Source organism: Drosophila willistoni (assembly GCF_018902025.1).
Source record: "Drosophila willistoni isolate 14030-0811.24 chromosome XR unlocalized genomic scaffold, UCI_dwil_1.1 Seg105, whole genome shotgun sequence".
NCBI lineage: Eukaryota > Metazoa > Arthropoda > Insecta > Diptera > Drosophilidae > Drosophila > Drosophila willistoni.
The window spans coordinates 1,055,123-1,067,374 of NW_025814054.1; the positions used below are offsets into that span (position 1 = coordinate 1,055,123).

The 12,252-nt window shown below is 37.8% G+C and overlaps 2 protein-coding genes across 2 annotated transcripts; one reads left to right on the forward strand and one right to left on the reverse strand.

The window, feature by feature from the left end:
- Positions 1–3,480: 3,480 nt before the first annotated feature.
- LOC6644987 (upstream activation factor subunit spp27) lies at positions 3,481–5,748 on the forward strand. The gene is made up of 2 exons (XM_002067715.4): positions 3,481–3,590; positions 3,680–5,748. The coding sequence occupies exon 2, from the start codon at positions 3,774–3,776 to the stop codon at positions 4,512–4,514; it is 741 nt and encodes a 246-aa protein (XP_002067751.1). The 5' UTR covers positions 3,481–3,590; positions 3,680–3,773; the 3' UTR covers positions 4,515–5,748.
- A 1,851-nt stretch (positions 5,749–7,599) lies between these two features.
- LOC6645000 (adenosylhomocysteinase-like 1) lies at positions 7,600–12,019 on the reverse strand. The gene is made up of 3 exons (XM_002067716.4): positions 11,127–12,019; positions 8,771–9,220; positions 7,600–8,416 (listed from the first exon to the last, which is right to left on the reverse strand). The coding sequence occupies exons 1-3, from the start codon at positions 11,646–11,648 to the stop codon at positions 7,823–7,825; spliced, it is 1,566 nt and encodes a 521-aa protein (XP_002067752.1). The 5' UTR covers positions 11,649–12,019; the 3' UTR covers positions 7,600–7,822.
- Positions 12,020–12,252: the final 233 nt, after the last annotated feature.

Genomic DNA, 12,252 nt, shown 5'->3' on the forward strand with positions numbered 1-12,252 from the left:
AAACCATTGAATCAAAATACAAAAGAACTACCAACTAGCACACCCAAGACCATATAAAGTATTTATATGTATATGTATAAGTTATCACCGATTTTCAATCATACTATAGATTCGAACTTTTACGATCCAAATACATGTAAATGAGCCGAGAACGGTTGTAGCAAAAATTGGTTGTACCAAAAATTGATTTGAAAATTTCCAACTTTCAGGCATTTAAAAATATTATTAATATGAGATACAATTTTGGTAATCGTCACAAAATTGGCTATCATTGATTGAGAGCTATAAAAACTGCAACTTTATGCATAGAACCTCAATAATTAAATCGTTTGCGTGTACAAGGACCTTCTAAGGGTGCCATTTGAATTTATAAAAATGTGTTTAGTTGTCCTATTTATAACACAGCAAAAGGGGAGAATATTCAATTGTCTAAAAATTTCATGAAGTTTAATTGAAATTTATAAATATTTCCATAACATTTGCATGAAAATCTATTTTAACTTATAATTATAATTAATGTTGTTTTTTTTTTTTTTTGTTGTTTTTCCAAGCATAAAGATAATTTTCCCTTGGGATGAGTTTTCGTTTCGTTGTATATGTTTCCGAAAAAAAAAAAAAAATATTTCTGCTGATTTCATAATCTGCCACATAATTTATTTGATTACTTAAATGACCAATGTTCTTTCTAGTATAAAAGTGGCTGCTTTCTCGAGATCGAGAGAAATAAGCCAGAAACTATGCCAAGAACATCTAATTGGTCTAACACACACACACACACATACACGGAGAAGAGGAATATTAAAATGCTCCAACACAGATGCATAGTGACTGCCATAAGTATGTGGTCGAAACTGTGGGTGGAAGCAGAGCACCAGCAACCACATTAGACTCTTGGCAACTGTTGACAAAACCATAAACTTTTCATCTAAACTGTCCCTGGGCTGTGGATGTGGCTGTGGCGTTTGCAGCAACAGCAGCACGACAACGTTCCAACGGAACGTACAACCCACAACAATCGGCAAACAAACAAACAACTAAAAAATAAAGAATATTAAATAAATGATGCCACACACAAACTGCCTGACAGCCAGCCAGTTGGAATGGCCAACATCGTACAGCCGTTGCAATAAATATTCAGAAATCAGCTTTAAAAAAAAAAAACCTATTGCAAAACAACAACTAATAAGACGAATCTGTTTGATCTGACTAATAGAAAATATATAGTATATTGGTGATACATTTCTTTATAAACAATTATTTAGTAATACGATTTCGTTGAAAGTTTTGGCATAACATTGCTTATCTTAAACCAAGTTGCAGACTTTTAAACAATTCTACGTTCTATAGTTTCAATATGAACATATATGTATTATAATCTGTTAAAAACCGTGGCTTTTTTTTAGTTTAAAAGATTAACTTACTATTTGTAAGCGTAACCAGTAAAAATAACAAATCAATTTTCTTTTTAAAAAAAGGCAACCGTTTTAATTACTTAGAGAGGTTTGGGTTTTTGTGGTTTTGAGACATAAAACCGGGTAAAGCTTTTTTTGTGATAAAAATATTAACAAAAAAATACATTAAGCAAAATGCATTTAAACAACCAAAATACAGAGTTCGCTAAACCAACAACAAAATGACGCAACAAGTAAAAAACTTTATAGATTTTTACATAAATAATTGTTAAATATTGTTATTTTAATTTATGTGAGGACTTGTAAATACCCTAAAAAAAATGCTAACCACAAAGTTTGCATTGCTTATAATCCTTCTTAATATGAAGTCCTGCTTGCTGCATTCACTGAATGCATTTTCTGTTGCACCTGTTGCGCATAACCTATATACCCCATTGATGAGTGCAGGGTATAGAAACTATCGAATCAAATGTCCATAGGGCAACTGTTGGAGGATTGGATCGCCCTCTACTAAAAATTCATGGTGAGGGGATGGGAGTGCAGTGTGTCAGGTTTGGGGTGAGCAAGAAACGATCTAGAGAGGGTAGAGAGAGAGGGAAACAGAGAAGTGAGGCAAGCAAGTGGCACAAAATAAAAGGGGCATCGTCATCTAGTGAAATGTTGAATTAATTAATTGTATTTAATTTACGGCCTCAGTAATTTCACCTATGTATCTCCCCATCCTCTTACTTTAACCCGCTCCCAATCCCTCCCACTCTCTCTCTCTCTCTCTCTCTCTCTCTCGCTCTTTCTCTCTCTGTGAGAGCTGCAAGAAAAGGGCGTTGCAACAACAAATGCCGGCAAAACAAAGACCAGCAAGAGGAAGAAGTTGTTTAGGCCAGTTTTGAGATATATATTTTTGGCGAACTATATGTTAAAAATATAAGGCATGCAGCTGCCTCATTCAACTAGACGCCAATGCGAGGCGTCTCCAAGTTGCACCCAACAACAAAACAATAAATTTAGAAATAAAGCTCACATACACACTGGCGCACACATATGCACATATAGCAAGCACACGCACAAACACATCTGACTACAGCACTTATATAGTATATACATAAATAAATATGTACATATATGTAAAGTCACTTACCAGGGCTTTTTGTTGTTGTAGTTGTTGGTTTTTTTATTACAACTTATATATTGTTTTTCTTAAATGTTGTTTTTGTTACTGGCGAAGGCGTTGTTGTTGTTGATGATGTTGGTGTTGCTGTTGTTATTGTGGCTGCAGCTGCTCCAATTGTAGAAGTTTACTTGGCACGTGGTTACGCATTGGCGGCGCAGATGGTTTATTGCACATTTGAGCACTTAATTAACTTGGTTTCACTACAAATTAGTTAATAAATGTTATTAAACTTTTTAATGCGAATTAACAAAATACCCAAAAACAAAACAACAACACGGACAGGCGATATCGATAATTATGTGCTACAATATCGATAATTTCATAATACTCGATTGCGAATTGCGATAGGCATACTTGCGATAAAATGTACTCAAAACTCATTAAGTCGATACGTAAAGAAAACTTACTAGTTCGATGTTGGCATTATTCGCTGCATTTGCAAGCGCTGTTAAAACAAACAAAAGTCCTTGCACGGTGGGCAAAATGTGTGGAAAACATTAAATGATTTTATGTGTTGTTTCTTTTATTTCAAAAACACACACATTTGCAATATATATGTACAAGTACTAAAAAAAAATCAAATCTAAGAACAAAATAAAGTAAATTAACTATTACTATTAAAGTTGATCAATGTTTGAAATTATTATTTTAGCCAATTAAAAAAAAAAACTTATAAAGGGGCGTTAGAAAGTTCTCAGATTATTAGGTATTTTTTAACTTTTGCATCATTCGCTATCGTTTGTAGGAAATATTTAAAAATCAAAAATTACATTAAGTATTGCGCCACCAGTAACAATACGTTCGAAGTTCGCTGTTACATCAATAGATTTGAATGTGTTGTAGCGATGTAAAATCGATATATCGCACTGTACCAATGCCATCGATATTATCGATGTTGCCATCGATGGACCTCCCAGCTCTATGGCAGACGCCAAGGTATAAAGAAAAAAAAAAACGCCGAAAACTCAAGTATTGAGCAAATCTAGACAAAATTATTCCTAACCACCAGGGTAAGTTGGCTTGGTCCCCAGCAGAGAATCGCCCAAATTTTAACCAATCCAATCGTGTGTCCATTGTGGTTTTCAATATCGCTTTGCAGTGCTGAACCAGAAACGTGTCTGAGCCCGAGTTGTGTTCCATCATTTTAACGAGAAGAAAAGAAGAAAAAAAAAAACTCAAGAAATCCTACAAAAATGTCTGACATTTCGAGCGAAGAATTACGCCGTGAGATTCAAGCCGTCTTAAAGAATGCCGATTTAGCTACCATTTCGGCCAAGCGGGTGCGGGAGCAGGTGGAGGGCAAGCTGAACTGCTCGCTGTTGAGCCGCAAGAAGGAATTCGACAAGATTGTAATGGAGGTTATCAATGAACAACAGGACGAGGAGGATGATGAGGATGACGATAAGGATCCTGATGCTGATCCCGATGATGAGAGCGAGCCCAGCGAGGAGGAAGATCCCAGTAGCAGCGAAGAGGACACCAAGAAGAAGAAGCCGGCACAAAAGAAAAGACCGCAACCGACCAAGCACAAGGCGCCGGCCAAGAAGAAGCGCAAGACTCTTAGCGCCGACGATTCGGGAACTGAAAGTGATGCCGGTTCCGATTCCGATTATGAGGTGGCCAAAAAGCCACCAGCTAAAAAGAAGGCTGCCAAATCTGGTGGAGGAGGCGGCTCCGGAAGCGGCCGCAAAAGCACTGGTTTCACACGCGCCTACAATCTATCGCCGGAACTATCGGCTCTAATGGGTGCTGACTCCTTGCCACGCCATGAAGTGGTCAAGAAAGTGTGGGCCATCATTAAGGAGCGTGATTTGTATGATCCTAAGAATAAGCAATTTGCCATATGTGACGATGAACTAATGAAGATCATGAACATACGACGCTTCCGTACCTTTGGCATGTTGAAGCACTTGAAGCCTCATTTCCTTGACTAAATGCCCAAAACGAGAGAGACAAGCCAGACAGACATACACATACACACAACACAGACACACACACACTCACACACTATATTACCAGAGGTGTGCATGGGATAAATCCACTCGGAATCTCTTTCTGACTAACTAAAATATAAATTTTCCGTGTCCGCTCAAATGATTAAAATACATGCACACCTCCATTACCACCAATATATAGACACACTCTCTCCAGCATCGCTTAAACCATAGCTTAGTTTCCCTTTTATTCCCCCGATTCCTTTAATTTTGCACTTTTTGGCTTCATTTTAATATTTAATGCACTTGCACAACCTATTTTGGTTGACTATTATCCATGAACCATTCCATCCATGGTCAAAGCCAACTCCGTTATCCGTTCACATAAAACTCTAGATTCAAATAATACCAAATTTGGATTCAAAGACTGCCAGCGTCCGCTTCTGTGAGTTGGGAAAGTACTGCAAGAACTCCTGCAATATTCAAAAAATCGTGTTCTTACTTGCTTACCCACTCAATTGTATTCCAATTCAGTTAAAAGGAACTGCAAGAGCATTCAAAACTTCGGCTTAGACCGAATTTAACCTCCAGGATATTTAAGGATTTAGTTATGCGATGTGTAGACAACGACAACTTCGACTATCAAACAATGTGGACATGGACGAGGACATTTGACGGGACGTGCGGGGTTGGTACTAGGTCCACGCCCAGTATCTGCCCCCTCCCGCCTCCTATATTGTGTTTAGAAATAAACTCCAAATAGGATGGTATGATTTACATAAAACCATTTTATATACATAGATTACGGCATTTTAAGTAACGTACATACTTATATACAAAATACCACAAAAAAAACAAAAAAAAAAAATTTCAAAAGAAAATTTTTAAGAATTTTTCAACATATTGAACATTGTGTAATTTACCTTTTTATATAGAATGTCAACGAGAAAAACGAAAAAAAAAAACACCATACAGATTTAAGGCATAATATCAAATAAACATTAAACATTTAATAGACAGACAAACAGATAGAGAGAGAGAGACGGAGGTTAACAAATTGTGTGTATTTCTGATTCAAATTATTTTACGAAAATCAAACAAACAAAAAAAACAAAACACGGGGAAAATTGGGTAAATAAGTCGATTATTGTCTCCCATGATCATTAATTTTAGGGTAAGCAAATCCCTAGATTAATAATAAATCGAAAAATTGATTCTGATAACTATATACATATATGAAATGGCTTTTGTTCTGAAACAAAATGATTTTTCCATGCCCAGGATATATTCCTTATTAAGGATAACTGCAAATCTGTTTGAAGATTTGAGAATGAACCTTTTTGAATGTTTTCCATTTGCAGTAATTATTCAAAAGGTTTAATCTAGAATAAATGACGATTATAAGGATACTCAAGGACGCAGGAACAACCAATGTCCATGTCTAAAGTGCGTCTAACATAAATAAGGATAAGCATTAAAAAAAGAAGGATAGGAGCCAATGAAGCGATTATTTGCCAAAGTTTCATTTATTTTGATCGAAATTACATTTTTTTTTTTACCAAAACCCTCGATGACAATCTGGAGGATCTGTAATATAATTAGACAAATTACTCAATAATTGCTCAAAAAATTTCCTTTTAATTTTATTGTTTTTTTGTTGTTTCTTTTCAATTGTCACAAATTGTTGCTTTTTTACAATTCGTTTTTTATGACAAACAGTTCAAATTCATGTAAATTTCGTTTGTTGTTTCTTTTCTTCTCATATGTGTGTATTTTTTTTTTCTTTTCTTTTTATACATAAAGTTTTCTAATATATGTATGTATATGCGGTGTATATATATATACTATATATAATTTATCTGATTTTCGCCTGCTTTTTGTTTGTTGTTGTATATAAGTATCTCAATATAATTGAATTAATGGAATTTGTTTGCACTGCATTTCAAAAAGTTTTTTTTCTCTGGTTTTGTTTTTTTTTGCTTTTACCACTTTTTTTAAATTTTTTTTTGTTTTTTTTGATACAAAAACAAATTGAAAGAGGAACTAAACAAACAAAAAAAAGTACGTGCCATAAAATAATTAACAAAAATATATATATATATGTAAGTACATAAGAAATACACAAAAAAAAAGATGAAGAAGATGAAAAAATAAATTCAATTTAACGGCAATAAAACGTTTCAAATGATTTAAATTCAGATTTCCAATAAACTACACAAAGACAGAGACAGACAAATCGAGAGAGAGAGAGAGAGACAATATGGGGGTGTGTATGTGTGTTTGGGTGTCAGAAAGAGCGAGGGGAAACCGTAAGTTGATATTGCGAAAGAAATTAATCATTAAATACTGTGGCCAAACTAAAGCAAATGCTAAATTACAAAGTATTAATCACTATAATAAGAAACTCGTTAAGCCTGGGATTGTTGATACCAATCAAATTTGTGTATAATGAATGTATATATGTCCATATACATATGTATTGATATATCAAACTCTGATTACAATTACTACATGGCTGAACAGAATATTTAAAATGTACAATTACTTTGTTCTGCTGTTTGTAAATCGACTAGACTTAAAACGCTTTCGTTTTTGCCAAATGTTTACCAACAATTGGCCGTAACCGTTTCGTCAATTTAAACAATTGAGACAGAGATAGAGAGAGAGAGAACGTGTCGAATGAAGAATTACTTTAAAACTTGTAAAATTATTGGTTTAGTTAGGTTTTCTAGTTTGAAATTCTATTAGCTTTTTACGTTTACGGAGGACAGTATAAGTTCGATATATCAATATATTCTGTGTACGTACGTACAACATCTTATAATAGGTATTTTTGGTATCAACAATCCTTTTGTTGTTGTTCTTGTAAATAAATGCTAGCAACTAAAAGGCGCACGTTAGTAAGCGAATGTAATTGATTTTGGTTTGAGTGTGTGTGTGTGTGTATGTTTGTTTGTGGTTGTTAAGTGTGTGGTTTTTGTGAGCAGTTTTTTAAATCTACTCGCTAACTAAGCAATACAATTTATATAGTAACTTTTGTGTGTGTTTCTTGTTGCTGCTGATGGTTTTTTCCTTCATCATCATAGTCTACCGCAAGTTTTTTGTTTTTTTTTTTTTCTTTTGTCAACAATTTGTGTAGAGCCTTCGTGCTCTCAATTTAAATAGTGTATGTGTTTGTGTTTGTTTTTTTTTTTTTCCTTTTTGCAAAGACAATACTTTCGTTGGCGTTGTTTTCTTTGAATAATTGTTGTTGTTGTTGCTGTTTGTTTTTGTTATTGTCCTCCTAACACCACAAAAATGGATTCACCTTAATAGCGATAATAGTTGGGCTTGAAAGGACCGGCTTTGTTGAGGCCCATATATTTGGCCTGCTCGTCACTCAGTTCGGTGAGATGAGCATCAAATGTGGGCAGATGGAGGCTGGCCACATATTCATCCATTTTCTTGGGCAACAAGTACACATCGGACTTGTATCTACCGGGCGGGGCATTGAAGAGCTCAATCAATGCCAGGGCCTGGGTGGCCGATGTTATTGACACGGCAAACGATGGAATGCTCGAGCAGCTCAAATTGACCAATCGCCCTTCGGCCAATAGGATGATGTATTTACCCTCCGGCCAAATGATATGATCCACTTGCGAGCGAACCTTCTCCCAGGTTAGATCCGGTGTACGCAGGCCATTCACATCGATCTCTGTGTTCGAATGGCCCATATTGCAGATGATGCAGCCGCTCTTCATTTTATCCATATGCTCGCGCACCACAACGTTCTTATTGCCGGTGGCAGTGACCACAATGTCCACATTGCGTATCACCTCATTCAGTTTGACCACACGGAAGCCATCCATGCTGGCCTGCAATGCGCAAATCGGATCGATTTCGGTGATATAAACAATGCAGCCCTGCAAATACAAATGCAAATGCAAATACAAATCAGTCATGACCAGAATAGAAGCATTTACAGTGGAGAACATTTCATTAGGTTAAATTAGTCGTGCACGGCTTTTGGACCCAGTGACCCAGTCGTATAACCATGCAACGAGCGATAAAGAGAGTTCCTTGCTCACTAGACACTAGCTGTAAGGCTGTTGCTAAATATCTATCCAGCGGTGTGGCACACCGCACAAAATGAAGTGCTTAAAATTAACATTTTCGGTTCAGAAAGAAAGGTTTCTCACTGCAGTACTACTTAATTTATTGGTGCAGGAAACGTGCTAAAGGTCACTGCGAGGAAGTGGGTGAAGTTTTTCTCTTACCTGTCCCTTGAGAGCCTGAGCGCAACCCTTGCCAACATCACCATAGCCACAGACAACAACCTGTTTGCCGCCGAACATGACGTCCGTTGAACGCTTCAAGCTATCCAATATGGACTCTTTGCAGCTATAGAGGTTATCGAATTTCGTCTTGGTGACCGAATCGTTGACATTCATCGCCGGCACTGTCAATTTGCCGGCCTTGGATAGCTGATACAGACGATGCACCCCGGTGACACTCTCCTCCACAATGCCCTTGACGAGCTTGAACATGGTTGGATATTTCTTCAGCATCAAATGGGTGGCATCGCCGCCATCATCCAAGATCATGTTGGGTTGCCAGTTCTCGGCATTGACACAACGATCGATGCACCACCAGAAATCCTCCTCGGTCTCAGCGCGCCAGGCGAAGATTGGTATCCCAGATTCAGCCAAAGCGGCGGCCACCTCATTCTACAAAGAAATAAAGAGTTTAATGCAATTGCAATTTAGTTTAATTTCAAGCGATTTGTGTTGGGAATTAAATGTTATCAGAGAGCTCTAATGGACTGAACGATACTTGGCCACTCGGACTGATAAGCTTGAATTCAAGTCATGCCTTTTTGGGCGTGGTGAATCAACGTGTGTCAATATCGTGTCGTGTTGTAGGCAATAAAATTCGTCGAGAAAATATATATGACATTGTAAAAAATAAAAATATATATATATAATTATAATTATACCAACCGCAAAGACCGCGTGTGTGTGCGTGTGTGAGGTGCAACTAATTAGACGACATAAAATTTGCCTAGCACATTCGGAGTTAGACTCACATGCTAATTGCATTCGATGTGGGTAGAGAGTGAGAAGAGTTGTCCGGAGACAACTCCGAGTCAAAGTTGTCTAATCGAATATTCATTTGCATGTATCTGCGCGGCAGAAGGCCCGACTTCGTGCTGTGAATAATTATTGTACAACTATACAAATATTCAATCTATTTTTATGTAAAAAAATGTAAACTTTTTTCTCTATTCGTGACAGAAGTCAGTGAAGGTCTGCCCTTTACTCGATCCTTGACTTTGCAAGAAACGTCGGGGTCACCATTTCCCTATTAAGCGTGATTCTTCTTCCTTTGGTCTTCATGGCCCACCAAATCGAGACGTAATCATTATCAAAACCATTATACCATTACGTACATACATATATGATAAGGTAAAATGATTAATTTCGGTTATCTACCATTTTGTGTTTATTTACGTAGTTGCATGTCAACACATTCTTACCCCCCAGTCCCCCCTTCACAGCCACGGCGTTAGTAATCTCAATTAAAATTCTTAAAACGTAAAACTAAAAGCGTTCATTTCCTAAGACAATCTATATCTTTGGATCTAACATTTGCAAATGCAAATAGTTGGGCTAAGTGATTGCTTTTGCCACTACCAACTTACACACACACACACACACACACATATATTGCTACATGATGTATGTACATATGTATATAGAAATGTCTAAATATGTTTAAGATATCTTAAACAAATAGCAATATCTATAAATTTTAATCAAGAATGTTTTGTTTCTGATAGGTAAAGCTATACAATGTGCCATATATAGACTGAGACTGGGTGTTGTGGAAGGGGGGAGGGGACAGAAGTTTGGTCTCTTTTTGATGAACGTATGGAAATTTAAGACTCTTTTTTTTCGGGTACATGAAAATGGAATCAGCAAGTGATTAGTGTTGTTGTTGTTGTTGTTTCTAGGCAATATATCATGTGAGTAACAATATTTACACACTTTAATTTAAAATTTTAAATTACTTGTGGCAGTTGGCAAACGACAGTTGTTACATATTAATTAGAATAAGGTCTCGAAGCCAGTTGAGTAATATAACAAAAAGCCTTTGACTAAATTGTATGAGAACACATAACAGATCGATCAGCACTAAAACTTAAAACAGTGACTAGCGTCTGGAAAACTTAGTGAGACCCACTTATGAGAAATTCATTGTAGAGAGACAGGAGAGTCTCTTGCTTGGTGGTCTAAATGAAAATATTTACATTTCTTTGAAATTTGATTTACTGATCATTGGATAACAATTGGAAGCAAACTGGGTGGTGGAGAAGGGCGGTGGGGCTACTCTCTTTCTTTTCTTTTCTTTCAATTTGCGACCCAATTCAGGGCATATCAATTATCAGACGTCGCGTCATCGATTGCCAAACACTTGAGCCGCACATAGAAACACTTAATTGATTAACATGGCTTGATTGATGATTTGTTTGTGCGGCTGACGGGGAGTTTGTGTCACTTGCGTGACAACAATTGAGCTACTGGAGATCAAGTGACTTCCAGCTCATTTTGCTTGTCGCTGGTGGCTACTCACTTGGGTTGAGTAAATGTTGCAGGCGGCCCAGCGTACACTGGCTCCGAGCTCTCTCAGGGTTTCAATGAGCACCGCTGTCTGGGCATTGATGTGTGTACATCCAACGATCTTGGCATCCTTCAGTGGCTTGTCCTCTGCAGCACGTTTACGTAGAGCCATAATGCCGGGCATTTCCTGTTCGGCGATCTCGATCTCGCGTCGTCCGAAAGCATGCTGCGCCGTTATGTTGCGCACACAGAAATCGGAGCTGCCCTTGGTGTTCTTTTGGACCTTTTCGCGGGGCGGAACATCGTCGCCGTCGTCGCTGCTGCCCGTGTAGGAGGCCGAACTGAAAGAGTCCGTAGAAGATGCACTCAATGAACGGCTGCGATAGCGACTGGTCTTCTTCAAGGCCGACGATTGCTTGGTGGCTGGCGGTGGGACAACAGCGCTCGAATCCTGCGGCTGGGTGGCTGCCTGTTGTTGCTTATCGCCGCCACCGAAGCCGGGATCCACCACAACCGTATCAGCCAGATTGTTCATTCTTGCTGACGCTAATGCTGTTTGTGTTATATAAACCAAACCGGACCAGATATTCGCAGGACGATGAGCGCTGTTGCCGGAGGATGATATGGCGAATGCAGAATTGTGGATCACTCGCGGGGCGGGAAAATGGAAGGAATCGATCGGGGCTGGTGTCTTTTGTCTCTTTCTATGCACCTGGCACCTTGCAGCGTTCCCAGCTGTTCAGTTGGTCCTGTTCAATTGTCCTGCTGAGCCGGCAGTGTCGCGTAATCTTTTTGACCGGATGCTCTGGGTATTTTTTTCTATTTCGTTCTTTTTTTGTCTCCTTTGTTTCACCTCGAAGCGACAACAAGCTACGGCAAGAACAACACCAACAACAACAAAAACGGAAAAACAACAAATTTTGTATGCACTGAAAAAAATAATAAATTTGTTTTAAAAATGTTAGCTAACATTTGACTCACGGCGAGTCTGTAAACTTAGAGGTTTGCAGTGAGTTAACAGGCTCTAAGTGAGTTCGCAAGCTCGCAATGAGTTTACATTAAATATCTCTGTTAGCCATCTGTTGGATAAATCTACCCCCTATTAATCTAAGATGCCATTATTTATGGAGAACGGCGCC

Bases quoted from the DNA above. Each gene is read 5' to 3' on its own strand.
- LOC6644987 (XM_002067715.4), top strand. From the start codon at position 3,774: ATGTCTGACATTTCGAGCGAAGAATTACGCCGTGAGATTCAAGCCGTC.
- LOC6645000 (XM_002067716.4), bottom strand. From the start codon at position 11,648: ATGAACAATCTGGCTGATACGGTTGTGGTGGATCCCGGCTTCGGTGGC. The intron at 9,221-11,126 runs GTGAGTAGCCAC...ATTTCTTTGTAG, and splicing joins GCAACATTTACTCAACCCAA to AATGAGGTGGCCGCCGCTTT. The intron at 8,417-8,770 runs GTAAGAGAAAAA...TTGTATTTGCAG, and splicing joins CTCAGGCTCTCAAGGGACAG to GGCTGCATTGTTTATATCAC.